This window comes from Miniopterus schreibersii (assembly GCF_964146895.1).
Source record: "Miniopterus schreibersii genome assembly, chromosome: 18".
NCBI classification, from domain to species: domain Eukaryota; kingdom Metazoa; phylum Chordata; class Mammalia; order Chiroptera; family Miniopteridae; genus Miniopterus; species Miniopterus schreibersii.
In genome coordinates, this window is record NC_138121.1 from 31160882 (window position 1) to 31186979 (window position 26098).

Genomic DNA, 26098 nt, shown 5'->3' on the forward strand with positions numbered 1-26098 from the left:
ACAGGCATTAATATTTTATTTCACACTCCTCCACTCTGCTAAACAGTGTATATAATATCTGGGACAGTCCTGGGGATTTCCTTGGGCTGCCTGGACCAGGCCTGGTTCCTTGTCCTGGTGGAGGGATCTGTCTCCCTTTCTCGAGGTCTGAGGGGGCTTTTTCCACTACAAGACAGGAAGAGTGGTATGTGTCCCACTGTCCCAGACCACCACTCTGGCAGCACCTTCTGACTTGGGGAGATACAGCTAAGTCCAAAGGCCGTAGGCACAACTAGGGCAGGGTGGGGCAAGGGCGGGCAAGGAAAGGCAGTGGAACAGTGCAGCTCTGGGGGGACCTGGGGGTAACCCACTCCCATCCCTGACAGTCCTTGTCCCTAGGAGAGTGCAATGAGTTAGGTGGCTACAGTTTACCAAGCCCAGATGTTAACCCCCAAGATGGCCTCACCCCACCCCTCCTTTTCTCCTTGTGAGGAACACTGGGCTTGAGCCAGGCAACCTGGGTTTGAACTGGAGCCCCCTCCAGTTACTAGACAGGTAGTCTTTGCCTTAGTTTTCTCATCTGTGGAATGGGGATTGCTAATGAGTTTACAGAGGTGAACCTGGAACAGGGACCAGAACAGTCGCCCTTAGCTGTGGCCATGGGTATTTGGCCCATAGGCATTCGGAGTGTGGTGTGGGGCAGGCACAGGGCCGAGGCTGCGGAAAGGACAGGAGGCGACGGAGGCACAGGAGGCCAGGCCTCCTGAGCACTGCAGGCTCACTTTATTTCACCAGTAGCAGCCGGTTTCTTCTTCTACTCCGTGAAGGGCAGAGGAGCTTGAGCAGCAACCCGAGCGGGCCCAGGACGGTGGCCACCACCAGCATCAGCTTCAGCGCCGTGAGGATATTCTTCCCCTTCTGGGCCTCTCGTGCCTCCTTCTGCTGTCTGGCTTTCTCTCTCAGCAGTACCTCCAGCGCATCCAGTTCGGGCCTGGGGTTGAATCGAGCTGCGAACCTGTGCTGCACGAAGCACGTGTAAACGGCCGGCCGGAAGACCTGCAGCTGACTGCCCCCGCTGGACGGGTCCAGGTGGGCACTCACGTTCTTGCCAGAGAGCTGGCCCTGCCAGGTCAGGGGCGTTTTGTCAGCTTCCCAGATGATGGTCCTGCAGAGGAGTACAAGGTCAGCCGCAGCCCCCAAGGGAGAAAAGGGACAAATGTCTGAGGGAGGAAGAGACAGCAGCACCCTCCTCCCTGGGGAACAGCAAATAGGGCCCCTTCTGAGGAGCACTACGCGGCGGTGAGCAAGGGGGGGGGGCAGGACAGCTGGGAGTTTTGGAGCCTACCCCTACTGAGCGGGCCACTTGGCCAGAGGCCTCCAGCTCCCTGGGCTTCCATTCCCCGATCTGAACACTGGGGTGTGGTAATTGTACCTACCTCAGAGGTTATTCGGAGGGATTAGCAAGAATGCTCTCTAAATTGTTTGTGCCCCCTTTACCTGCCTGGCCTCGTTCCCCCCCTCGCCCCCTCCTGTCTGCCCCAGCCACACTGGCCTCCTTCCTGCTCCTCTGGCGTGCTGGACACTGTCCGCCTCAGGGCCTTTGCCCTGCTGCTCCCTCCGCCTGGAACGCTTGCCCTCAGCGCACTGGGCTCCCTCCCTTTCCTTCAGTCTCGGCTGCTGTGGCACCTTCTCAGAGACACCTTCCCTGACCTCATGTGGAACTTCTACCTTGTCCACTCCCATTCTCCCTCACTGGCCTTCTCACCACCTAAGATCCTGGATATTTTGTTCACGTGGTTGGTTATTGCTCCGCGATGGCAGGAATCATTTTCAGTTCTGGTTTGCACTGCATGCCAGGTCCCTAGAACAGCGCTTGACTTACACATGGTCAATTGTAACTGAGTGGCATGTAGTGAGTGATGTGGAAAGTACGTGGTTATGCATGTAACGCGCCCACTGGGCTGAGGAATGGAGGGGACCCACTCAAAAGACAGCATTGGCAAGGCCAACAGTTATACAAACAATAGCTAACATCTATCAGCGTGGAACAGTTTCTCAGACCCTGTTTCTTCCCAGGCATTTGCCCCCTTAGAAATCACAATTGCCCCATGAGGGCAGGGCTAGCAAGACCTCTGTACTGAGTTGGATAGTGAGGTTTTAATTGGACCTCAGATTGGGACCTTATTTGGAAATAGGGTCATTGCAGATGTAATTAGTTAAGATGAGGTCAGACTATAGTAGGGTGGGTCCTAAATCCAGTAGGACCTTAGTCCTTATAAGAAAAGGCTTTAGCTCAGTGGTTCCTTCGAGTCGAGCCTTCCCTTGCCAACCACTCTTGCTAGTGAGGGTAGTTCCAGACCCGCGGGTGCCCTCCAGCCCTGTGAGAAAAAGAAAGGAAAGGGGAAGACACACAGAGATACAGACACATGGGTCTAATGCCAAGTGATGCTGGAGGCAGAGATTGGAGTGGTGCAGCTATAAACCAAGGAAGGCCCAGGAGTGCCAGCCACCACTAGAAGCCAGCAAGGAGCAAGGATCCTACCCAGCATCTCAGACAGCACATGGCCCTGCTGACACCTTGATCCTGGGCTTCTAGCCTTCAGAGCTCTATGAGAATAAGTTCCTGTGGTTTTAAGCCACCCAGTTTGGGATATTTTGCAATGGCAGACCTAGCAAACTAATACAACCCCTATTTTACAGATGCAGAAACTGAGGCATAAAGAGACGCCATGGGCCAAAGTCACACGGCTGGAAAATGGTAGAGCTGGGATTGGAACCCAGAGCTTGCGACAAAACCTCCCATGAAGTGCCACTCCACTTGGCTCCCTACAGACAGGGGCAATTCTTGTAGCCTCAGTGACCTCTCTGATTCTTCCGGAAGTTCCCAATGACTGGAACTCGAGGACTCCTTGTCTGGACACAGAGTAGGTGTCCCAGTCTAGATGGGAGGAGGGATTCATAGTGCACTTTCCTGCAATTCTGAACTGTGGTATTTTTTATTATTTATTTAATTCTCACCCGAGGATATTTTTCCCATTGCTTTTTCAGAGAGAGTGGAAGGGGGAGAGAGAGAGAGAGGGAGAGAGAGAGACACACATTGATTGGCTGCCTCCCTCTCAAGCGCCCACTGGACGGAGCCTGCAACCAAAGTATGTGCCCTTGGCTGGAATCGAACCTGGGACCCTTCAGTCCGAGGGCCGACGCTCCAGCCACCGAGCCAAACTATCTGGGGTGAACTGTGGTATTTTTTAGGGAGTAGGTGTTATTTTATACTTAATGGGGGAGGAAAAAAGGAGGAGACAAAATGATGTGACTGAAAAAAAGAGAGAAACAGAAGTCACAGCTGGAATATATGAGGAAAAGAAAGCCAGGTGGAGTGGGAGGCCAGACTCCACAGAGCGCATAGCTGCAGAGGCCCCAAGAGGCTGTGCGGGCTCTCCCCTTGCAAGGGACGGGCTGCTACTGGGGTGCGTCGGAAGGAGGGCAAGGGGACCCCATGGTATATGTGAGATTAAGGGTCTGCACTGCCACCTCCCACAAGTCTCCTTGGGCCAGGACTGCATCCCTCCCAGCTGCAGTCTCCCCATCTATCAATGGACTTCCTTGGGGTCCAAAGCTCCTGAGGCCAGGGAGGAGTTGATGAGAGAGGGTGCGGCTTCTGAAGAGAGTTTGCTCAGGGCTGGCCCCCAGTGAAACCATGAGTGGTTGTAGCTCTTATTACTGGGTAGGGGCAGGTGAGTTGGGAAAGAGGAGGCAAATGGGTAGACTTCCCAGGGGCTCCAGGAAGGAAGACAAGAACATGAGTGTGAGTTGCAGGAGGCAGGCCCTGAAGGGTATGCCTGGGGCATTGTCCTCTCCTCTGGAGCCTGCTGACTCTCCCAGATGAGTCAGAGGCCTCAGAGCCCCACAGCTTTCCAGGCTTCCCCCAGTACAGCCCATCCACTCACCCGGGCTTCTCCCATCCCCACCCTGACCACTCTGAGCTGCCTCACTGCTGGGCTGGTTGCCTCCCGAGGGCAGGAAGTCTGACAACTACCATATCCACAGCACTGCCCAGCACAGGGCCGGGCACAGTCAGCCGAGCCCTCCGAGTGTTAGTTGTCCTTCTGCTGTGTGAAGTAATAGTGTGTGGGCACCAGGGGATTCTTACCAAAGGAACATCTGAAGAAGCCAGTGAAGAGAGACCTTGGGATTCACCCATGTAGAACCTCCCTTCTCTGCACGGATTAACCATGAAGGCTCCTAGACCAAGAGAGCCTGGCTAGGGTCCCAGGGCAGGGCTAGCGCACTCTTCCATTACCTGTAGATGGATCCTAATGGGCAGGTGAGCCATGCATATCCTGACTCCTCATTGAGCTTGAAGTCATCAAAAGTAATGTCCTCAATATTTAATTGACACTGGACATGGCAGGCTTCTATCTGCATCTCAGGTCGCATGCGGCTGGACCACAGCCTAGAACTTCCCAGGTAAAGTGAGCAGGGCATGGGTTTCTCCTGAGGTTCTTGGATGTAGCAGTACCCCAGGCGTTTGCGCTCACCCGGCTTCCCGCAGCTGTTACAGTCCTGCCAGGGCTCCCAGTTGGTGAAGATAATCTCCTTGCTGCCCAGACTCAGGGTCTCATTCTGCAAGGGCTTCTGGCCCAGGCCTCTATGAGTAATGTGCAAGGTGCTGACGTCCTGGAAGTCAATCTCATACTGCACCACTTGGAAGTTTTTCTCATCTAGACAGCTGTAGAAGCCCGTCTGGGATGGTAATGGCCTTCTAATGAGAATGCTGCCTCCAGGCATTGTTTCTATGTTGGAAACACTGGTGGGGTGCTTGGACCATCTGGCCCCACCTTGCAGGAAGTAGTAGTACCACTGTGACTTAGAGGAGTTGCAGTACAGAAAGATATCGTTGTTGGAAAGTAGGGCCTGTTGACATTTCTTGCCAGGGGGACAGCTGATGGAAACATAAAACCCCAGCAGTGGGACAGCAAAGCTGAGCAGCAGCCACAAGGTTATCATCATGGTGGACTGGGACTGTGGCAGTGGGCCAGGCACCACCCTGGACATTGTGAGGTCACCCATGAAGCTCAGGCGTCAGCCCTGTGTAATAGCAGAATGAACTAGAGTACACCCCATGGGTATGTAAGGTCACAATCCCCATTTATTTTGTGACAAATTAACAACCCTATTTATTTTCTCTTCCAAGTCCTCTACTCTGCTGGGATAGAAGGAAACTTAATTTGTCTATTCAGGATTTTCACTATCACCCTCATGCTTTGGCATTAAAGTGTCACATGTAAACATTCAGCACATTTTCCCTGAACACCTACTATGTTCTGGGCATTCTTCTTAGTACTGGGGGTGGAGAGGTGAATAAATCCTCTGGTTACCATTCTGACCTCCTACCCCTTCCCGCCATGTTGGCCTCCCTGCCGTCCCCTGAAACAAAGCAAAGGGCGCCTGTCTTAGGACCTTTGCAATGCTAGTTTCTGGCTCTTCCCACAGATATCTGCGTGACTCAATTCATTTTAGTTGTTTTGGTTTTTTTTTTGCCATTTAATCATTTTTTATTTTTCAATTACAGTTGACATACAATATTATATTAGTGTACAGCCCAGTGATTTGACATTATACAACTTACTAAGTGATCATCCTGATAAATCTTGTACCCATCTGACACCATACGTAGTTATTAGAGTATTACAAACTATATTGCCTATGCCATGCTTTGCATCCCATGACTATTATCTAACAACCATTTTGTGCTTCTTAATCACTTCACCTTTTTCACCCATTTGCCAACCTGCCTCCCATCGGGCAACCATCAAAATGTTCTCTGTATCTGAGTCTGTTCTGCTTGTTAGTTTATTTTGTTTTGTTTTTTTAGATTCAATTATTGATAGATATGTATTCATTGCCATTTTATTGATCATATTTTTAACCTGTTTTTGTTCTTAAAGAAGACCCTTTAACATTTCTTGTAATACTGGTTTGGTGGTGATGACCTCCTTTAACTTTTTCTTGTCTGGGAAGCTCTTTATCTGTCCTTCAATTCTAAATGATAGCTTTGCTGGCTAGAGTAACCTTGGTTGTAGGTTCTTGCTTTTTATCACTTTGAATATTTCTTGCTAATTCCTTCTGACCTGCAAAGTTTCTGTTGAGAAATAAGCTGACAGCCTATGGGAGCTCCTTTGTAGGTAACTAACTGCTTTTCTCTTGATGTTTTTAAAATTTTCTCTTTGTCTTTAACCTTTGGCATTTTAATTATGATGTGTCTTGGTGTGGGTCTCTTTGGGTTCATCTTGTTTGGGACTCTGTACTTCCTGGACTTGTTTGTCTATTTCCTTCACTAGGTTAGGGAAGTTTTCTGTCACTGTTTTTTCAAATATCATTTCCGTTTCTTTCTCTCTTTTCCTTCTGGCACCCCCATGAAGCAAATGTTGGTAACCTTGACATTGTCTCAGAGGCTCCTTACACTATCTTCATTTTTTTGGGTTCCTTTTTCTTTTTGCTGTTCTGATTGTTTTTTGTTTCCTTATATTCCAAATTTCTGGTTTGATTCTGGCTTCATCTACTCTACTGTCAAGTCATTGTAAATTATTCTTCATTTCAGTTAGTGTATCCTTAATTTCTGACTTGTTCTTTTTTATGGTTTCTTTGTTGTTTTTCATGCTGTTGAAGTTCTCACTAAGCTCTCCAGCAGCCACTGTCTCACTCAGTCACACTCCCTGCTGATATTTACAGCCACTGGAACCCTGGACTGAGGGGCCTGGTGTGGAGCTGGGACCCCTTGCTCCTCAAGAGGGACCTCCACAGCTGAAATATCCCTCCTGACTTTTATCTGGCACATGTGGGTGTGGGACCAGCCCATTCTGTGTCTGTTCCCCTCCTACCAGTCTAGAAGTAGCTTCTTGCCTGGCCAGCACAGCTCAGTGGTTGAGCATTGACCTATGAACCAGGAGGTCATGGTTCGATTCCTAGTCAGGGCACATGCCTGGGTTGCGAGCTCGATCCCAGTAGGTTGCATGCAGGAGGCAGCCAATCAATGAATCTCTCTCATCATTGATGTTTCTCTCTCTCCCTCTCCCTTTCTCTCCCTGAAATCAATGAAAACATATTTAAAAAAAATAGACGTGGTGTCTTCTTTAAAACCTAGTTGTAGGACTTCTATTCACCCAGATTTCAGGTGGTTTTGAATGATGATTGTTCTGTAGTTTAATTATAATTTCTATGTGGTTGTGGGAGGATTTGAGTCTCAATTCATTTTAAACAAATAAATATTTTTCTCATTTCCCCCTTCCCAAACCGTTTCCTAAACCCCTTCTTAGTCTTGAAATTTAAAATAAATATTGTGCAGGCTTGATCTTCCTTCATTTACTCATTTCACAAATGTTTACTGAATGCCTACCATGTGCTGGCCACTATTCTAATCACAGCAGTGAACAGATTAGACAAAGCCTCTGCCCTCCTTGAGCTTACCTTCTAGTGGAAGAGACAGAGAAAAAATAAATATGTAATTCATAATGTCAGATACAGCAGATTCTTGTCATTCACAGTAGTATTTTATTTTTAGAAAATAAAAACTTTATTGTTTTAAAATCACTGAATTAGCAAATACTGAAACACTGCTCCTAGGAGAAATACAGGGTTAGGGTACTACAAGCTTTTGGTGTAAGTTTTTGGTCCTCAGATCAACATATAACCTTGCTTTAGGTGTGTTTCTGTTTAAAGGCACCTTACTTAATACATATTATTAATTCATTAAAATTGAACTTGTAGCCAACAGTTATAACTCATGCCTGAATAAAGCTTATCTAACACATGTACTTTCTTCATATGGCACATCACACGCTTTTTGCACTTAGAAACATGAGACAGCACCTCAGCATTTTGGGAGCCATTTTAAACAGCAAAATCACCCCTCCAACAAAAACCACAAAAATTCAAAAAAAAATGGCACCAAATAGACTGTGAAAAGGGTACTTATTAATAGTATGAGAGATAAACAAGAAGGCAGACTGTCAGTCACCTTGTTCAACCTCAGCTAGGAATGTGCATTGTTAGGTGACTCAATTTTTTTGCCACTCTGTGTGTGTCTGTAAATGTCTATGAAAGCACTGTGGGTATTGATTTGGGTGTTACAAATAAATTTTAGTAAGTGAATTCACAAGTATGGAATCATCGAATAATGAGAACCAACTATAATAATTGCTACAGAAAAAAATTGAGCAGGGAAATGGGGCTAGAAAGTAAATAGTGGTGGTGTGTGGGTGTAAGCTATCTTAGGGAAGATGACCAGCTTGTCTGAGCACTTCCTGAGAAGGTTAAGTTTCATAAACACCTGAATAAATTGAGATAAAGAGCCATGTGGATATTTGAAGGAAGATTATTCCTAGGAGAAAGCTAGACCCTGACATGGCTGCCTGGCTAAGGGATGTGGAGGCCAGAGTAGCTGGAGGATTAGATAAGGGGAGAGTGGTGTGGGGGTGAGGTCAGGGTTCTTTGCTAAGACATCCTGCCTTCCTCTTTACCTGGCTCCTTAAGGTTGGGGGCTCTCTTAGTTAATGCACCTGGCCCATGTGGGGACCTCTACAGGTTGTATTTGGCATAAGCTTTACACTTACTCTCTGGAACTGTTGCTTTTATGGTATATTGCTGCCAACCCCACCCCAGAGTAGCATATCCTCTCTGCTCTCACATCTCCTCTGCTCAGAGCTATCTAGACAAAACTATCTAGACTTTTTTTGGTCTGCTTTCTAGGACCTTATAAAGTCCCTCTATCTCAGACATTAACATCTATACCCCTATTGCTTCCCTTCCATCTCCCTCCCTCTCTCTTTGGCTTTCTCCTCAGCCCAGGGAATCTTTTCTAAACAGGTAAGCAAGGCTATGGGGGGACTGTGAGAAAGCCTACTTCTAACTTTTATTTTGTCTAGGTGAGAAGTCACAAACTGGCTGAAAAAAGTCTCTTAATTGGCCTCATAAGGTGTTTTAAGAATATTTAAATCAATGACCAACATGTAAAATCCAAGAGATTTCATATAAGAATCCAGATTCCCTGCTATTCTTTAAATGACGTAGGTGATATTTCTGCTTCCTACTACAATTGAGTAGCTTATGTCAGATTAATCCTCTTGATTACAACAACTGTAGAATTTAGGATAACATGATTAATATGTCTAAGAGATGACAAGATGAGGATTTTGAATCTATATGAAAGAATCAAATGAAAATACTAGAATTAAAAAATAAAATTTGTGAAATTAATAATTCACTGGGAAGGGTAACAATCTATTAGACACAACAGAAGATAGAATTAAGAGAATGAAAGATGGGTCCATAGAAAAATATCTGTACTGAAGCATGCAAAGGAAAAAGATAGAAAAAAATACAGAAAAGAGTGGAAGAGACTTATGAGACATGGTAAAAAATTCTAACACTTATGTATATGGAGGCTCAGAAGAAAAAGAGAGACAGAAGCATAAGCAATATTTGAAGAGATACTGAATTAAAACTCTCCAGGACTGATAAAAGACAATAAGCCATAAATTCAAGAAGGTCTTCAGCTATTTTCGGTGGAACAGCTGCCTAAATGAAGATTTTCATGAAAACCCGTATAGTGAAGATCATCATTCTTGAGGTTGAACCCTCAGACACAATAGAAAATGTAAAGGCCAAGATCTAGGATAAGGTAGGACTTCCTCCTGATCAGCAAAGACTGATCTTTGCTGGCAAGCAACTATAAGATGGACATACTTTGTCTGACTACAACACTACCAAAGTATGTCCCCCACATACCCAACAGACAGTTGTGAAATGGGGCAAAGTGGCTTCATGCACAACAGGAAGGGGAAGAAGGGGAGACACACACAAATCACTGATCTGTAACATTTCTAAAATCCAGTGAGAAGGTTCTGCAAGAGCCTCCTATCTTGTAGATGGGGAGCATTCTTTAATTAGCATTGAATCAGTTACTTGGGGGAGCGGTTCTTGAACCCTTTGCTCTCTGTGGTCATGTCTCCACTCTCCACGGAGATATCTCCTTTTCCATTATCCTCCTTGCTACAGCTGAGGTGGCACTGGAAGATGTGCCCTCCTTGGCACATGAGCATTTTTCTCAGCCTGCTTGTTGTCTCTCAGAGTTTGGGACCTAAGGATTCTCAGTCAACTCCATGTGCAGAAAGACCCACATCCACAGTTCTGTTCAAGATATTCCCCTCCCCCTGTTCCCCCTCCTCCACTCTCTTTCTACTCCCCCCTTCCTCCCCCTCTCTCTCATTGCAAGAAACTTAAAGTCTATCAGGCATCCAGGGAGAGCCATATTCTTCACTTCTCATTCACTGAGCCATTTTGTCTACCCGGGAATATCTTAAGGATTTTCTGGGAACACCTTAATTCATTCAGAGATTTTAACAATGACTGACAATTATGTAATTAGTGATATAGCCTTGATTTTATCCTTGATAAAAGCTGAGTTTGTTTTGAATCCTCACCGGAGGATATTTTTTCCATTGCTTTTCAGAGACCATGGAAGGGAGAGAGAGAGAGAAACATTAATGTGAGAGAGACACATCAACTGGTTGCCTCCCACACGAGGACCGATGGGGACCAGGGATCGAGCCTGCGAACGAGGTACGTGCCTTTGGCTGGAATCAAACCTTGGACCTTTCGGTCCGCAGGCCGACGCTCTAACCACTGAGCCAAACCAGCCAGGGCAAAAGCTGAATTTTAATTGGACTTTGTTTTGCAAAGGCCTTGCCAGTTTTGGGCCAGCTTTGGCCAACATTCATTCCTAATGTTCTGTGTTTCAACTGCTTCCCCTAAGGCTGCCAGTTTATTTCATATGTTATCTGTCTTCCAAGGTATCTCAGGCAACAGTTTCCATCCTTCTGGTTTCAATAAGTTTTCTTGTTCCCTTTGCTCTTTCTCTAAGCCAATGCCATGTGTTTTTATTTTTGGTGACAGCAGCACCCCACACCTGATGCTAATTTCTGTGCTACTCCAGATAGGCTATTTGTTACTATACAGTAATGAACTTCTCCCAAATCTCAATGACTTACAAAAACAAAGGTTATTTCTCACTCATGCTCCATGTTCACTGTGGGTTGGCATTATAATCATCAGGAATCCAGGATGATGGAGCAAGTGCCGTCTATAACATTTCCAATTTCGTGCCAGAGAAGGAAGAAAGAGAGCTCTGTAGTATTTTAATGCCTACAATTAAATGTTCTGGCCTTAAATTATACATGTCACTTGCTCACAAACCATTGGCCAGAAACAGTTACATAGCATCACCAATTCACCAACTGAACATAGGAAATGGAATTCTACATGTCTCTGAAACACTTGGCAAATGCCAGTTAGTAATGATTACCACAGCTAATGTCTACTAAAAGGAACATCCCTTTACATCATAAACTTAAAACCATTTTCAAAATCCTTCCATCAGATCTCTCCTAAAGTTCCATTGGCCAGGATTAGGTCCCATGTGCAGATCTAAAGCAATCTCTAAAAGGAAATGAAATTTTCATGATTGACTTAAGCCAAATAGTATTTGTTCTCTAGGACTAAGGAAGGACAATCTTCCCTGATCACAGAAGTCATTGAAGACCCAAACAAAATCAGGACTTTGTATGCAGAGAGATGTAGAAGAAAATGCTTATTTGGTGTAACCAACCATGTCTGTCACAGCATCCACTGATGGAATTGTGGTAGGCATTGTATGAGTTACATGACCTTAGGAAAGTTGCTGAAACTGCTAAGCCTCAATTTCCCCATCTGTAAAATAGGGACGTTAGAACTTTCCATCACAAACTATGATTATTATAAAGCTTCCAAGAAATTCATGTCAAATTTGTGGCACAGTCTGGATTTGGAATAAGACAGTGGTCAGGCCCTGGCTGGTGTGGCTCATTTGGTTAAGCATTGTTCCATGCACCGAAAAGTTGCAGGTTCGATTCCCTGTCAGGGCACATACCCAGGTTGTGGGTTTGATCCCCAGTCAGGGTGTGCACAGTAGGCAACCAATCAATGTATTTCCCTCATATCGATGTCTCTCTCTCTCTCTCTCTCTCTCTCTCTCTCTCTCAAAAAAACCAATAAAAATATGTTTATTTATTTATTTTAAAAAGAGATAGTATTTAGGATAATGAAAAAGGTATCTTCTCCAACCACAATGGGATAAAGTTAGAAAACAGTAACCGAAAACAAACTGGAAAATTTACAACTATGTGGTAACTAAACAACACTCTCTTACACAATCAATAGGTCAAAGAAGAAACCACATAGGGAATTTAAAAATACTTAGAGACAAATGAAAATGGAAATACAATATGCTGAAATTGTGGGATGCAGAGAGAAACTTATAGCTTTTAATGTCTACATCAAAAAGGAAGAGATATCTCAAACTAGTAACCAAAATGTACACCTTAAAAACCTAGAAAAAGAACAGCAAATTAAATTCAAAACCAGCAGAAGGACGAAAGTGGTGAAGGGTAGCATAGAGATAAAATAGAGAATAGAAGATAATGGAAAGAGAAACAAGATGGCGGGTAGGTCACAGCTGCACCCGCCGCCTCCCGCAACCACATCAAAATTACAACTAAAATTCAGAACCACCAGCACCCAGAGCCTCCTGAGATCCGGCTGAACGGAAGCCCCACAACCAGGGAACTGAAGAAGCACTGAGACGGTAGGAGGGGCGGAGACGCGGGCGGGTCGGGGCTGAATTACAGAGACGCGGCCGCGGGCCCACACCCGGTGCCACGGGTTAAACCCGGGAGGGAATCTCGGCGGTGGGGGTTTCCCAGAGGAGCGAGCGGTCCCAGCCCCACAGCAGGCCCCCAGGCCAGGGCTCCAGGCCGGGAAGAGATGTCCCCACAACTCCAGACTGTGAAACCAGCGGGACTGTCGCTGAGGGTCGCGGAGGCTGCGGGAGCCCCAGCAGCTCCTCTAAAGGGCCCGGCACGGACTCACTCGGACGCTCCCTCTGAGCCCAGCGCCGGGCAGCAGCCTGAGAGGACCTGGGACACTCGGGGAGGAACTAACCTGCCTGAAGTCGGGGCGAGAGCTGGAGGGCAGCTTCCTCCCAGGCAGAAGAGATGGCGGAGGCCCTGGCTCCTTTGGCGAGTCCTCCCCGCACACAGCCGGCAGGCAGGCGCCATGTTTGAATTGCCAGCACCTGACTCACACCTTTGGCCCCGCCCCTCCCCACCTGCAGCTCATCCAGGCCGTTTCCAGGGGCTTTTCTGTACAAGTGGCCTCTCGAGCCTCATGCTTAGGGTTTTCCTAAAACCTCTCAAACAAGTAGCAGCTGCCCCATGTGGCTTGATAAGCGGCCCCAGGCCTGGCACTAGCGGCAGCCTGCACTGGCTCATAGCTTGGCCTCTCCTGGACACCGCCAAGCCCAGCACAAGTAGCAGCCAACTATGGTTTGCTGTGTAGCTCATGCTGGGTGGCCCTGGGCAAGGAACTGGCACAGGCTGACTTTGCACCTCCTCAGAGGCCCCAGAGACAGTGCACCTGGTGGTCAAACTCGACCACGCTGGATTAACAACCCTGCCACATCCACGAGTGACACGCTTAAGGGGCGCACTTGGTGAACACCAAAGCTCCACTGAAATAAATCCTGCTCCATAGGGGTGTCTCCAGCACAGCAGCTCTTTGGCTGTAGTTGCAGCTGGTCCTCACAGCTGATTGGCCTGGGAGTCAGTTCCTCCCAGGGATGCCAACAGCAACCAAGGCTCAACTACAACAGGACAGTGCACACAGCCCACACAGGAGAGCACCTAGAAGGCCCAGCTCAGGTGACTGGGGAGGCTGAGCCACTGGACCCTACAGGACACCTACTACACAAAGCCACTCTACCAATTCCAGGAGACATAGCAGCTCTACCTAATACATAGAAACAAACACCTGGAAGCAGTCAAAATGTGGAGGCAAAGAAACATGTCACAAAGGAAAGAACAGAAGAAATCTGTAGAAGAGGAACTAAATGAAATAGATCCAAGCAAGCTAACAAATACAGAGTCCAGAATTTTGGTTATAAGGATGTTTAAGCAGACTATTAGGGAAATAACTGAGAAAATCGGTAACATAATAAAGTACCAATTTGAAATGAAGGCTACACGAACTGAAATGAAGAAGAATTTACATGGAATCAACAGTAGAGTAGAGGACTCTGAGAATCAAATCAGCAATTTGGAACATGAGGAAACAAAAAACACCCAACCAGAAGGGCAAAAAGAAAAAAGAATCCAGAAATATGAAGATAGTATAAGGAGCCTCTGGGACAACTTCAAGAGGCCCAACATTTGTATTATTGGGGTGCCAGAAAGGGAAGAAGAGACCAAGAAATTGAAAACCTATTTGAAAAAATAATTACAGAAAACTTCCCCTACCTGGGGAAAGAAATAGACTTACAAGTCCAGGAAGCACAGAGGGTCCCAAACAAGAGGAACCCAAAGAGGCCCACAGCAAGACACATCATAATTAAAATGCCAAAGGTTAAAGGCAAAGAGAGAATCTTAAAAGCAGCAAGAGAAAAGCAGTTAGTTACCTACAAGGGAGCACCCATACGACTGTCAGCTGATTTCTCAACAGAAACTTTGCAGGCCAGAAGGGAGTGGCAAGAAATATTCAAAGTGATGAAAAACATGGAACTACAACCAAGATTGCTCTACCCAGCAAAGCTATCATTTAGAATTCAAGGTCAAATAAAGAGCTTCACTGATAAGAAAAAGCTAAAGGAGTTCATCACCACCAGACCAGCACTACAGGAAATGTTGAAGGGTCTTCTTTAAGAAGAAGCTAATGAACAAAAGAAACTGACGAACTGAATAGATCCAGAGACACTGACGCATGCAACAGACAATCATATTTCAGAGGGAAGAGGGAAGAGGGAAGGGGGGTGGAGGGTGGGAAGAGATTAACCAAAGAAGTTATATGCATATATGCATAACCCATGGACACAGTTAATAACGGGGTGAAGGCCTAGGGAAGGGGTGGGAGTGAGGTGGAGGGGGTCAATTGGGGGGAAAAATGGGACACCTGTAATATTCTCAACAATAAAGATATATTAAGAAAAAAAAATAACAATAAATAAATAAAGTAAAAAAAAAAAAAAAAAGATAATGGAGAAAATCAATGAAACCAAAAATTGTTTTTTTGAAAATAACAATAAAATTGACAAACCTTTGGCTAGACCTAACCAAAAAAAAAAAAAAAAAAAGATAGCAGATAGAAATAACTAAAATCAGAAATGAAAGTAGGGACATTACTATTAACCTTACAGAAATAATATCATAAGAGAATGCTAGGAAAAATTGTATATGCCAACAAATTAGATAATCTAGAAGAAATGGACATATTACTTGAAACATGCACTTACCTAAACTGACTGAAGAAGAAATAGAGAAATCTCAAAAGACTATGACAAATAAAGAAATTGTATCAGTAATTTAAAACCTCCCAGCAAAGAAAAATCCTGGAACAGATGGTTCACAGATTAATTCAAGGGAACATTTAAAGAAGAATTAACATCAGTCTTTCTCAAACATCACAAGAAAAGAAAATTACAGATCAATGCCCCTTATGAATATAGATACAAAAATCCACAACCAAATATTAGCAATGTGAATCCAATAGCATATTAAAAGATTATTCACCATTACCAAGTGGAATTTATCCAAGAATATAAGGGTGGTCCAACATAAGAAAATCAATAAAAGTAATACATTACATTAATAGAATGAAAGGAAAATAACCCCACATGGTTATCTCAATCGATGAAAAATGGCATTTAACAAAATCCAATCTTTTTATGATAAAAACTCTCAGAAAACTAAGAATAGAGGGAAAATTCCTCAACCTGATAAAGGGTATTACAGAAAATCCACAGCTAACATCATACTCAGTGTTGAAAGACTGAAAGCTTTCCCTGTAAGGTCAGGCACAAGACAAGGATGTCCATTTTCACCACTGCTATTCAACATTGTACTGGAAGTCCTACCCACAGCAATCAGACAAGAAATATAGTAAAAGGCATCCAAATTGGAAAGGAAGAAGTAAAACTACCCCGATTTGAAGATGACAGGATCCTATATAGAAACAAAAAAATCCAAAAGAATCCACAAGAAAGACGCCAGAGCTAATTAATGAATCCAGCAAACTTGCAGAGTATGAGATCAACACACAAAAATCAGTTGTGTTTCTACACAACAGCACTGAACAATTTGAAGAGAAAACTTTTTAAAATTCCATTTACAATAGCATCTAAAATAATTAAATACTTAGGAATAAATCTAACCAAGGACACGAAAAACTTGTATGTTAAAACTAAAGAAAATTGCTGAAAGAAATTAAAGAATATTTAAATAAATGGAAAGATATTCCATGTTCATGGATAGGAAGACTTAACATTGTTAAGATGTCAACACCACCCAAAGTGTATACAGATTCAACACAATGCCTATCAAAATTCCAACAACCTTTTTCAAAGAAATGGAAGCAAATCTTCATATTCATATGAAGTTGTAATGAACCCTGAATAGCCAAACAACCTTAAAAAAAAGAAGAATAAAGTTAGAGGACTTACATTTCCCAACTTCAAAACTTACTAAAAGCTTAATTATTACAACAGTATGGTGCTGTCAGAAGGGCAGATATATGGAGAACCCAGAAATAAACCCTTACATATATGGCCAATTGATTTTTGACAAGGATGCCAATATCATTCAATGAGTAAAGGAGTCTTTTCAACAAATGGTGATGGGAAAACTGGATGACTACATGCAAAAGAATGAAGTTGAACCCTTTCCTTATACTATATACAAATAGTAACTCAAAATTGATCAAAGATCTAACTTAAGAGTTAAAACTATAAAACTCTTAGAAGAAAATGTTGGGGGAAATCTTAACGACCTCAGATTTAGCAATGATTTCATAGATATAATACCAAAAGCACAGGCAACAAAAGGAAACATAGATAAACTGAACTTCATCAAATTAAGAACTTTATGCATCAAAGAACACTACCAAGAAAGTGAAACGATAACCTACAGAATAGGGAAAATATTTGCAGTCTGTGTACTGGACAAGGGATTAATATTCAGAATATAAAAATAACTACAACTCAACAACAAAAAACCAAAACCAGAACAACCCAATTCAAAAATGGGCAAAGATTTGAATAGACTTTTCTCCAAAGAAGATATACAAATGGCCAGTAACTACATATAATATGGTCAACATCATTAGTTGTCCATGAAATGAAAATGAAAACCATGATGAGATGCCACTTCACATCCCCTGGGATAGCTCTACTCAAGAAAACGGGAAATGACAAGTGTTGGTGAGGATGTGGAGTTTGGAACCCTCCTGCATTGCTGTAATGTAATGTAAAAGGTGCAGTAATGTGGAAAACAGTTTGGCAGTTCCTCAGGATAAAAAATAAAACTATGATACTGTTGGGAGAAAGCCCCAAAAGTCTAAATTCAGGATCGATTCTGAAGAACTGACATGTAACCTTACTCAAATTCATAAGAGCTTTAAACAGGGGCAAAACAGTGGTGGCAGCCCAGAAGATATTCACCCACCCTTCCAAGACAGGGTCTCTTTTTTATAAGCCATATGGTAGGTAGTCACATAGACCACCAGAAAGAACAATTCACCTCCTTCCTGGGGCATGACATTTATCTTTGGGTGTCATTCCAGTTTTCTGGGTGCTCAGCCAAACCTGAGGCCACAGAGAGTTAAACAGTCACAGAAAGTTAAACAGAGAGTCCAGCACTTGCCAGACACCTTTACTGCTGGAGACATATTGCATCTCTGAGCTCCCCTACAGATATGATCTAGAGAATTCCACTCCTAGGTAAATATCCAAAAAAAGAAAAGCAGGTATCTCTATAGCAACATTCACAGCAGCATTATTTACAATAAGTAACCAAAAAGGTGGAAACAACCTAAGTGTCTAACAACAGATAAACAGATGCAAAAAATGTGGCACATACATACAGTGAAATACTATTCAGCCATAAAAAGGACTGATGTTTTTGGTGTTTTTTTCAAAACCAGTTGAGAGATCCGGAAGCATGAAGGTTTGATTGTGACATATACTACAACATGGATGGACATGCTTAGTGAATAAGCCAGAAACTGAAGGACAAATGCTATGTGATTCCACTTATATGCGGTACCTAAAACAGCAATTTGATAAAGAAAATAGAATAGAGTTAACCAGGGGAAGGGGATAGACAGAAATGGGAATTAGTGTGTAATTGGTACAGAGTTTATATTGGGAATGATGAAAAAGTTCAGGGTGATTAGTATATAGTGGTGATGAGTACACAACATTGTGAATGTAATTAATGCTGAATTGTACACTTACAAATGGTTAAAATGATACGTACATATTTTGGTATGTATATTTTGCCACAAGAAAAAAATTTTTTTAAAGAAGTGGATGTGAAAGTTGGGGAGGGATATTGAAATTTCATAGAAAGTGGCCAGGGGAGATGTCACTGCAAAGGTGACCTTTAAGTAAAGCCCTAAAGGAGGTGGAGGATCATGTGGCCACCTTCCATCAGGGTGTCCCCTCGGAGACAGCTGTAAGGGCAATGAGCGTGAAGTGGGAGTGTGGGAGGCACGCTCTGGAACAGGGGAGGCCAGGGTGACGGAGAGGGCGCGAGGTCAGAGAGGGAGCGGGCCACAGTGAAGTATTTGGTTTCTGCTGGGAGGGGGCGCCACAGGAAGGTTTTGAGTAGATGTACGCGATCCTACTTGAGTTTTAACAACATCAAAACAAAACGTCCCTGGTTATCGAACCGGTCACCAGCGCGGGCAGTTTGCGACTTCCAGAGTCCGGTCGGGAGCGCAGCGTTCCCAGGGCGCGCTTCCCCGACCCGCCGTGGCGGGGCAGCAGAGCCGCGCCGAGAGCCCCGCGTCCCCGCCCCTCCCCGCGCCCGCGCGCAGGTGACCCAGTCCTCGGAATCAGCCGAAAACTGGCCTTTCAGTCCAGCACCTCCGCTGGGCCCCTTTAAGAGCCAGTTTCCGGAGGCCTGACCTGGGGCGAGGGCTGCGCCGGGGCCAAACCGCGAGCTGGGAATGGAGGGCGGCGGAGAAAACTTCGGAAGCAGAATTCCAACTTTTCCTGGGCCCGATTCCTTTGGGCTTCTCAAAGGGGCAGAGCGTCCCTTCCAGGAACGTCACTTAGTTGTTTAAGCCTTAGCTGTTCAAGTGAAACACACGGCCCTGGCCGGGTAGCTCAGTTGGTTAGAGCGTCCTCCCCATAAGCCAAGGTTGCGGTTTGATCCGCAGTCAGGGAACAAACAGGGATCAAGAAGTGAATGCATAAATCACTGGGACAACAGGCCGATGCTATTATTTTCCTTTTTCCCCTCTCTCTCCCACCTTCTCTGTCTCCCTGTCTCTCTCTGTCAATCAATATACATTGAAAAAACTTAGTGAAAGACACAAGAGGCCCGCACCGCGCTGTCCACCCGGAGGGACTGGCCCCGCCCCGCCCGGCGGGGTGTATCTAGGCGGGTCCATCGCCAGCCTGGGAGAGGGGCGAGCGGGACAGGTGCGCACCGGGATCCCGCCCCCCTCAACAGGTGAATCACCGCAGTCGAGTCTCGGTCCCCGTGAGTCACACTCCGCTCAGCAAGGCACCAGCAGGAGGGGCGGGACCGGATCCCAGGTCCCTAGGCGCCTCCCGGCGGGCTGGCTACTTGGTTCCGACCCTAGGGGCCGGAGCGCACCTGGGCCAGCCCACTTCCGGGCAGGGCGGTGGCAGAGCCCCTTCCGCCGCCCACCCCCTTGCCCAGCCCTCTGCACGCGCCCTGTGTACCTGGGCCGATCCATTCCCCGGAACGCACAGGGGGTGCAGTGACTGGGAGAACCACAGTGCGTCAAGCAAGTTTCTCCCCGATAGCTGGAAGCGTTCTCCATCCACTCTGCTTCCGCTCATTAAAATCCTAGCACCGGGCAGGGTGGGCTTGGAGTAGGGACAAAGGACGGAACCGGGAAGGGGAGGAGCAGGCACCCCTCCCAGCCTTAGTGCGCGCCGCGCCCCCTACTCTCTGGGTACCCAGCAGGGGACGCGCGGGCTGGACGAGCCCAGACGGCCGCGATGGCGCCAGCGGCTCGCTCGGTGACCGCGCCGCTGGGCTCCTACCCGGGTAGCCCGGGTTGGGGCGCGGTCGTCTTCGTGTGGTTCTTTCTTGGCACTTTGTGCACAGGTACGGAGAGCGGGGCCCTTCGTGCCGCGGAAGGGCGGGAGGGCTTTATGGAAGGGGGATGGCTGAAGTTCTACACCGCCGAGGAGGCAGGGGAGCTGGGGGAGGGGGATCGGGAAGACCAGACCTTCCGATCCCCAGGGTCTGCGGAGATCCCTGCGTGCCAGTGTGAGGGGAGTTCCCCCCGTTGGCGTTGGAAGCGCTCGCTCGCCCTCGTTCACAGACAGCAGGAAGTGAAACTCCGGGACCGCAAACCCTGGAGCGGCGAGGAGAATGGGACTCTTTGTGGGGCAGGGTTGAGGGCCCACCTGATCACTAGGAAAGGCCGGGATGGGCACTTGGGCGCACGCGGACATTTCTAAGGCCTAGGGTAACGGGGAGCGGGCACTCGAGGGCTGGATCCGACACTTCCTGGAGGGAGAGATCAAGAAACAGTGCCCAGGCCTCCGGTGGGTGTGGATTGGGGACTCTCTACCCATGTCCCTGGGGCTTCGAGGTATCTGTGCGTAAGGGTCTGATGGGATGGACTTCTGGACTTGGTTTGAAACCATCTTCTGCTGTCAAGTTTTCACTGGATCGGATGTTTGTTTGGGTGGGGGCGTGGGGGGAATTTTATCTTTCTGCAAGCACTTTTGGCATGTTTATTTCAGATGCCTTTGGGTAAGGTGGGGTGGGAGACTGATGGAGACATTGTGGGGCTTTAGCTACTTCATGACAAAGCAGTTCAGTCAAAGAACTCCAAAATTAACCCCCAATCCACAAAAGTCGGGGTAATTTGGAACAATGGTGGTGGCTTTTGAAGTGGGGCCTCCAGCACTTGGTGGTGGCCATTCAGACTTGTCTGTACCAGCCACTGAGAGGAGCCCTTTGAGAGAATGGCCAAGGGAAGAGGGACTGGGGTGGTTCAGAGGACACACTCTGGGAAGAGAGATGGACAGGATGTTCCAAGAAATCTGGCTGTCTGATCTTGTACCTGCCACTTCAGCCTCATGGGTCTACAAATTGGGCATGATTAGTGGAGCTGCCTCACTAGTCCTGAGGATTAAGGAACATTGTGTAAAACCATACACTTGTTAAGTGTCAAGTTGGGACAAGTGATGTTGCTTATTTCTGCTGAAGCACCGTCCAGAGTTCATAGTGGTCCCTACTGACTCTCCTCTTGCCCTCAGCTCCTGCCAGTGCCATCCAGGTGACTGTGTCAGACCCCTACCACGTGGTGATCCTGTTCCAGCCGGTGACCCTGCCCTGCACCTACCAGTTGACCACAACCCCCACAGCACCCATAGTGATTTGGAAGTACAAGTCCTTCTGCCGGGACCGCATCGCTGACGCCTTTTCTCCAGCCAGTGTAGACAACCAGCTCAATGCCCAGCTGGCGGCTGGTAACCCGGGCTTCAACCCCTATGTGGAGTGTCAGGACAGTGCGCGCACCGTCAGGGTTGTGGCCACCAAGCAGGGCAATGCTGTGACCCTGGGAGACTACTACCAGGGCCGGAGGATCACCATAACAGGAAGTATGTTGGGTGGGGCAAGGGAGAAGGCAGGGGATGGGGTTGGGGACTGCTTATGCAGGCTCCCTTGTTTGCAACCTGGAGTCCCCACTGGAAGCTCGTCAGAGCCAGTGTCTGAAATGACTGACAAAGGGAGGATCCTTCCTTCTTTCCATCCATCCATTTCTTTATTTACAGCAAAAATTTATTGAGCATCTAACATACACCAGGTGTTTGAGGCCCTGGAAATTTCACAGTAGCAAAAAAAATTACCAAATGCTTTCCCTTGTGGAGTTTTTAATCCAGTGAGAGAGACAAGATAAACACAATACGTACTGTTAAGTGCATGGAAATAAAGAAGAGTTAGGTAATGGAGAGAGAGGCCGGGTTCTATAATACTAATACTACTGGCAATAGTAAGTAAAATTTCTGTAAGTAACAACTTATAAAGGACCTCCTATATGCCAGGCTTTAATCCAGTTTATGTGGATTAACTCATTTAGACCACACAGTAATTGTGTAAGTAGATCCTGTTATTGTTATTTTACAGAGACCCAGAGAGGCAAAGTCACTTATTCAGGGTCACACAGCTGGTAACAGAACTGGGATTCTAAGTCAGCCACTTTGGGTCTAGTCTCTAAGCTGGTAACCACTTTGCTTGACCACCAGGGTGGGCTGAGTGATTTTAATGGAGAAAGTCTATGACTTGCCAGGCACTTTACACATTCTCCCACTGCGTCCTTATGTCCACATTTTACACTTGAAAACTGATGCACAGAGAGGTTAAGTAGCTCATCTAGGCGCACAGAGCTGGAGCTGGAATTTGAATCCAGGCAGCCCTGAGAGCCCTTGTCCATAATCTTGATGCTGCCTAATGAAGGGAAGCACCTATTGGGACTAAGTAAGGGGTAGTGGGGAAGTTGTTCATTCATTTATTCATTCATTTGGTATTTATTGAGGATTTACTAAGTGCCAGGCGCTGGGGATGGAGTGGTGATCAGGACATCCGATATCCGTGCCCTTGAGGTGATGGGCTAGTGGGATGAGGTAGGCAGTAAACAGCAGATAAAGAGTAAGAGAATATTTGAGAGTACTAAGTGCTATAATATAATAGACTAGGGTACTATGCTGTGTGAAGTGACTCGGGTGTACACCCTAAGAGCTCTGCAAATGTGATTTGAGGAGGGAGTAGGACTAGGTCCTAAGAATCTAGAGGGCAGGGAGGAAGGTGATGGGCAGCAGTGGGTGAGGCATGAAGGCTCACCCACTTAATGGATTTATCCTTTCACTCTCTTCAAGAAGATTAGTTTTAATCTTGGGCACGGGGGCAGAGGGGTGAAGGGAGCATCCCTTTGCATACCCCAAGAGACCAGGGCATGGGCACACTCCTTCCCTCACTCTGTCTGGACCATGGACGAAAGGCAAGGTTCCAGGGACTGAGCCTGTTGTTCCTGTTTCTAGGAGGGACCTGACCTACTTGCCCTGAATTTCCATGGGCAGCTCAACCCAAAGCATCCTGCTATTCCTGAGGACAGAGGGCTTCTTGGGGGTTAACCTGTCCTGGCCCCTTCCCCCATATCCCAGGGACCTCTCCCGCCAGGACCAGCCGTGACTGATTGGCAGCCCTGTCAGGACAGCCTAAGTACTGAGATGCCCTTGAAGGGCATCCTCTGCTGAGTCCAGATCTCCAGAGTGACCCCCAGACTCAGGCTGGGGCCGTCTTCATGCTCTGGGGGTCTCACAGGCCCAGGTCTTTCAAGCTGCCTTGATCCGAGCCTGTGTTCGATACAGGCTGTGAGCATCCATTGTATGTACGTCCTTTCAGGAAACCCAGTAGCCATGGGAGCTTCCTCTGTTTCAGCCTTGAGAATGGAGAAAAGTGGACTTCCCTGTGGTGTCCTAAGCGTCACCAGCATCATGTTCTAAGTGAAAGTAGTTCTGTGGCTCACCCTCAGAGTCCCTCAGGTGGGTGGGGCCTGCACCCCCTTCCATTTTCCCTGCTTTGGATGGTGGTGGGTACTTGGATAGGAGCCCTGTTTCTATCTCAGGCTGCTTGGGGTTCATGTGCCCCCCCCCCACTCAGTAACATAACCAGAGAGCCCATGGGACCCCTGAGATCATGAGGGCCGCCTCTGCTGTGTGGGGACACAGAACCAGAGGCCCAGAGGTCTGGAGGAGGCCCAGCTTCTTTTCCCAACTGTATACTGGTATCTTCACCCTGTACCTAAAACAGTTGGAGCAGTGCCCAACCCAGTGTGTCAGGACCATAGTACAGACCGGGAACAGGGCGCGCCTTGCAGGAAGGAGGTGGGCCCAGGCCTTAGAATTGATCAAAAGCAGCTGGAAATCCGTAGTTTTCGTGGGTTTTGGAAACATTGTGCAGGCCAAACAAAACACAGGGAGGCCCATAAACTTTTGCTGTGGCAGGAGTTCCTGTTCACCTCTTCAGCGTTGGGCAGGGACCTGCCCTGGAGCTCTGGTTTTGGAGAGGTGTGGTCAGAGTCTGGTTTAAAGATAGGGTGGGGAAATGATGGTTTTCTGGAGAGTCCAGAGGGTTAGGGAGAATGTAGTTAAGAGTTTTATGAGGATTCAGTGAAAGAATAGATGCAAAGGGACCCAGTGCATAGTAGGAACTCAGTAACTGGTGGCTAGATACATGACCATGGAGAGGTGCCGTTTCCATTCCTTCATGTCCGCTCTGAAGGCCACCGTACTTAAACTTGCACATCCCTCCATCCCCACGGGCACTTTCTGTCTGCCTTCCTTGATTGGCTTTCTCTATATTGCTTACCGCCATCTGATATGCCAGATATTTAACTTTTTTACTTGTCTCTCTTCCCCAGTTAAGGTCTGCTGTTCAGGGGTTTATGTCTGCGGTCCATAGCAGGGGTTCTCCAACTGTTAGTCTTAGGGCCTCTACACTCTTAGTTACTGAGGTCCTCACAGAATTTTTTTTTTATAGGTAGCAAACTGAGAGAAGTTTAAAAAACTATTTAAAATGACAGTGATACACTCCTTATAGGTTAATATGGATAACATAGTTTTAATGAAAATACTACTGTATTTTCCAAAACAAAACAAAAAACTTGAATGAAAATGGCATCGTTGCTTTATCTCCTTGAAGTCTGGCTGAGTAGAAATTGGGATTGTGCATACCATGTCGCCTCTGGAAAACTCCACAGTACTTTCAGAGATTAAGTGGAAAAGGTAAATAACATCTTAGTATTATGTAAGTAACTTTGGCCTCTGGGACCCTCTGCAAAGGCCTTGGGGAAACCCAGGATCCACAGATCACACTTTGAGAACTGTTGCTCTTAAGTATACCACATGCCTCAGATACTGCCCGGAACATGGGATGCTTTCAGTAATTATGCTGAATATTGAATGTATCAAGGGCCTATTTGAATACAACCATGTACCTAGAATTCTGGAACAGACTGCAAAGGCTAGTGAGGAGGGAAGGGGTTCATTTCTGGGTCCTGGCCAGGCCCTGTGTTTTATGCACTGGGGACTGAGCAGTGACAGACAGACCAGGTTCTGCTTGCGTGGGGCCCACATTGTTCTGGGTAGGATTGGGGTGCTCAGCTCCTAAGCTAGCAGTGGGGTAGGGCAGTTGTGGGAGCAGAAGGGAACCAGCCCTGCGAGGGTCTGAGAACACAGTGCCAGGCAGAAGTACTGGCACAAGTGCAGGCCGAGGCAGGTGTGGGCCCAGCGTGTTGGGGCACAGTGAGGAGGCTGGAGTGTCCAGAGCAGCGACTGAAGGAGAGTGGTGGGGCTGAGGCTGGCGTAACTGGTAGCCAGGTCATGCCAAGGGCCTTGTGGGCCAGGGTAAGGCTTTTGGAGTTGGAGGTAGACATTGTTGAGAGGAGGGTTTTTCTGTGGACGTGAGGTTTTCTTTCTAAAGGAGGAAGACTCCAGTGTTTTATTCCTGTGGCAATTAGCTGATGCCCTGGTGGGTGCCAGGTGCTGCAGACGGGCACACACGGTTGCTGGTCTCATGGAGAAGGGCAGCGGGTATGTGGGGCAGGTTAGTGGGGAAGAAACTGGCTGGGCCGCTGTGGAGTGTTCCTTCCTGTCTCCTGTTCTCCACGGGCCTCAGGTGGGGTTGCCCGCTGGGGTCCACCCTGCCCCACACTGGTGGATGGCTGAAGGGATTTAATTAATTAGGGCCTGGGGTGTAGAGAGGAAACTGGAAATGCTGGAAGACTGTCTTTACTGGTGTAATTAACAGGCTCCTTGCCCGGGGCAGCCTCGGACCTGAGCGTCCCCAAGCCCTGGGCCTGACCTGGATTGTGGGGGCTGATGGGTGGATGGATTAGGGAACTGAGACGGTCCAATTCTTTCTCCCTCACACACATGCACACTCCACTATTTCTCATGCCCACGCGTGTCCTGATTTCTGGAATC

The 26098-nt window shown here is 46.9% G+C and overlaps 2 protein-coding genes across 14 annotated transcripts in view; one reads left to right on the top strand and one right to left on the bottom strand.

Annotated features, from left to right (window-relative positions):
- FAM187B (family with sequence similarity 187 member B) lies at positions 1-19887 on the bottom strand. Its single transcript, XM_081118942.1, has 3 exons — positions 19814-19887; positions 4280-5067; positions 1-1144 (listed from the first exon to the last, which is right to left on the bottom strand). The coding sequence occupies exons 2-3, from the start codon at positions 5047-5049 to the stop codon at positions 763-765; spliced, it is 1152 nt and encodes a 383-aa protein (XP_080975068.1). The 5' UTR covers positions 5050-5067; positions 19814-19887; the 3' UTR covers positions 1-762.
- The window catches only part of LSR (lipolysis stimulated lipoprotein receptor), a 13848-nt gene continuing 7492 nt past the window's right edge, over positions 19743-26098 (top strand). For 10 of the 13 annotated variants that reach the window (XM_081118929.1, XM_081118935.1, XM_081118930.1 and 7 more), the window contains exons 1-2: positions 19869-20204; positions 21371-21715. In XM_081118929.1, coding sequence (XP_080975055.1) covers positions 20096-20204; positions 21371-21715 — 454 coding nt within the window. In that variant the 5' untranslated portion in view covers positions 19869-20095. Of the gene's footprint in view, positions 20205-21370; positions 21716-26098 lie in introns of all 13 variants that reach the window. The other 3 variants (XM_081118934.1, XM_081118939.1, XM_081118938.1) reach the window with 2 other exon arrangements.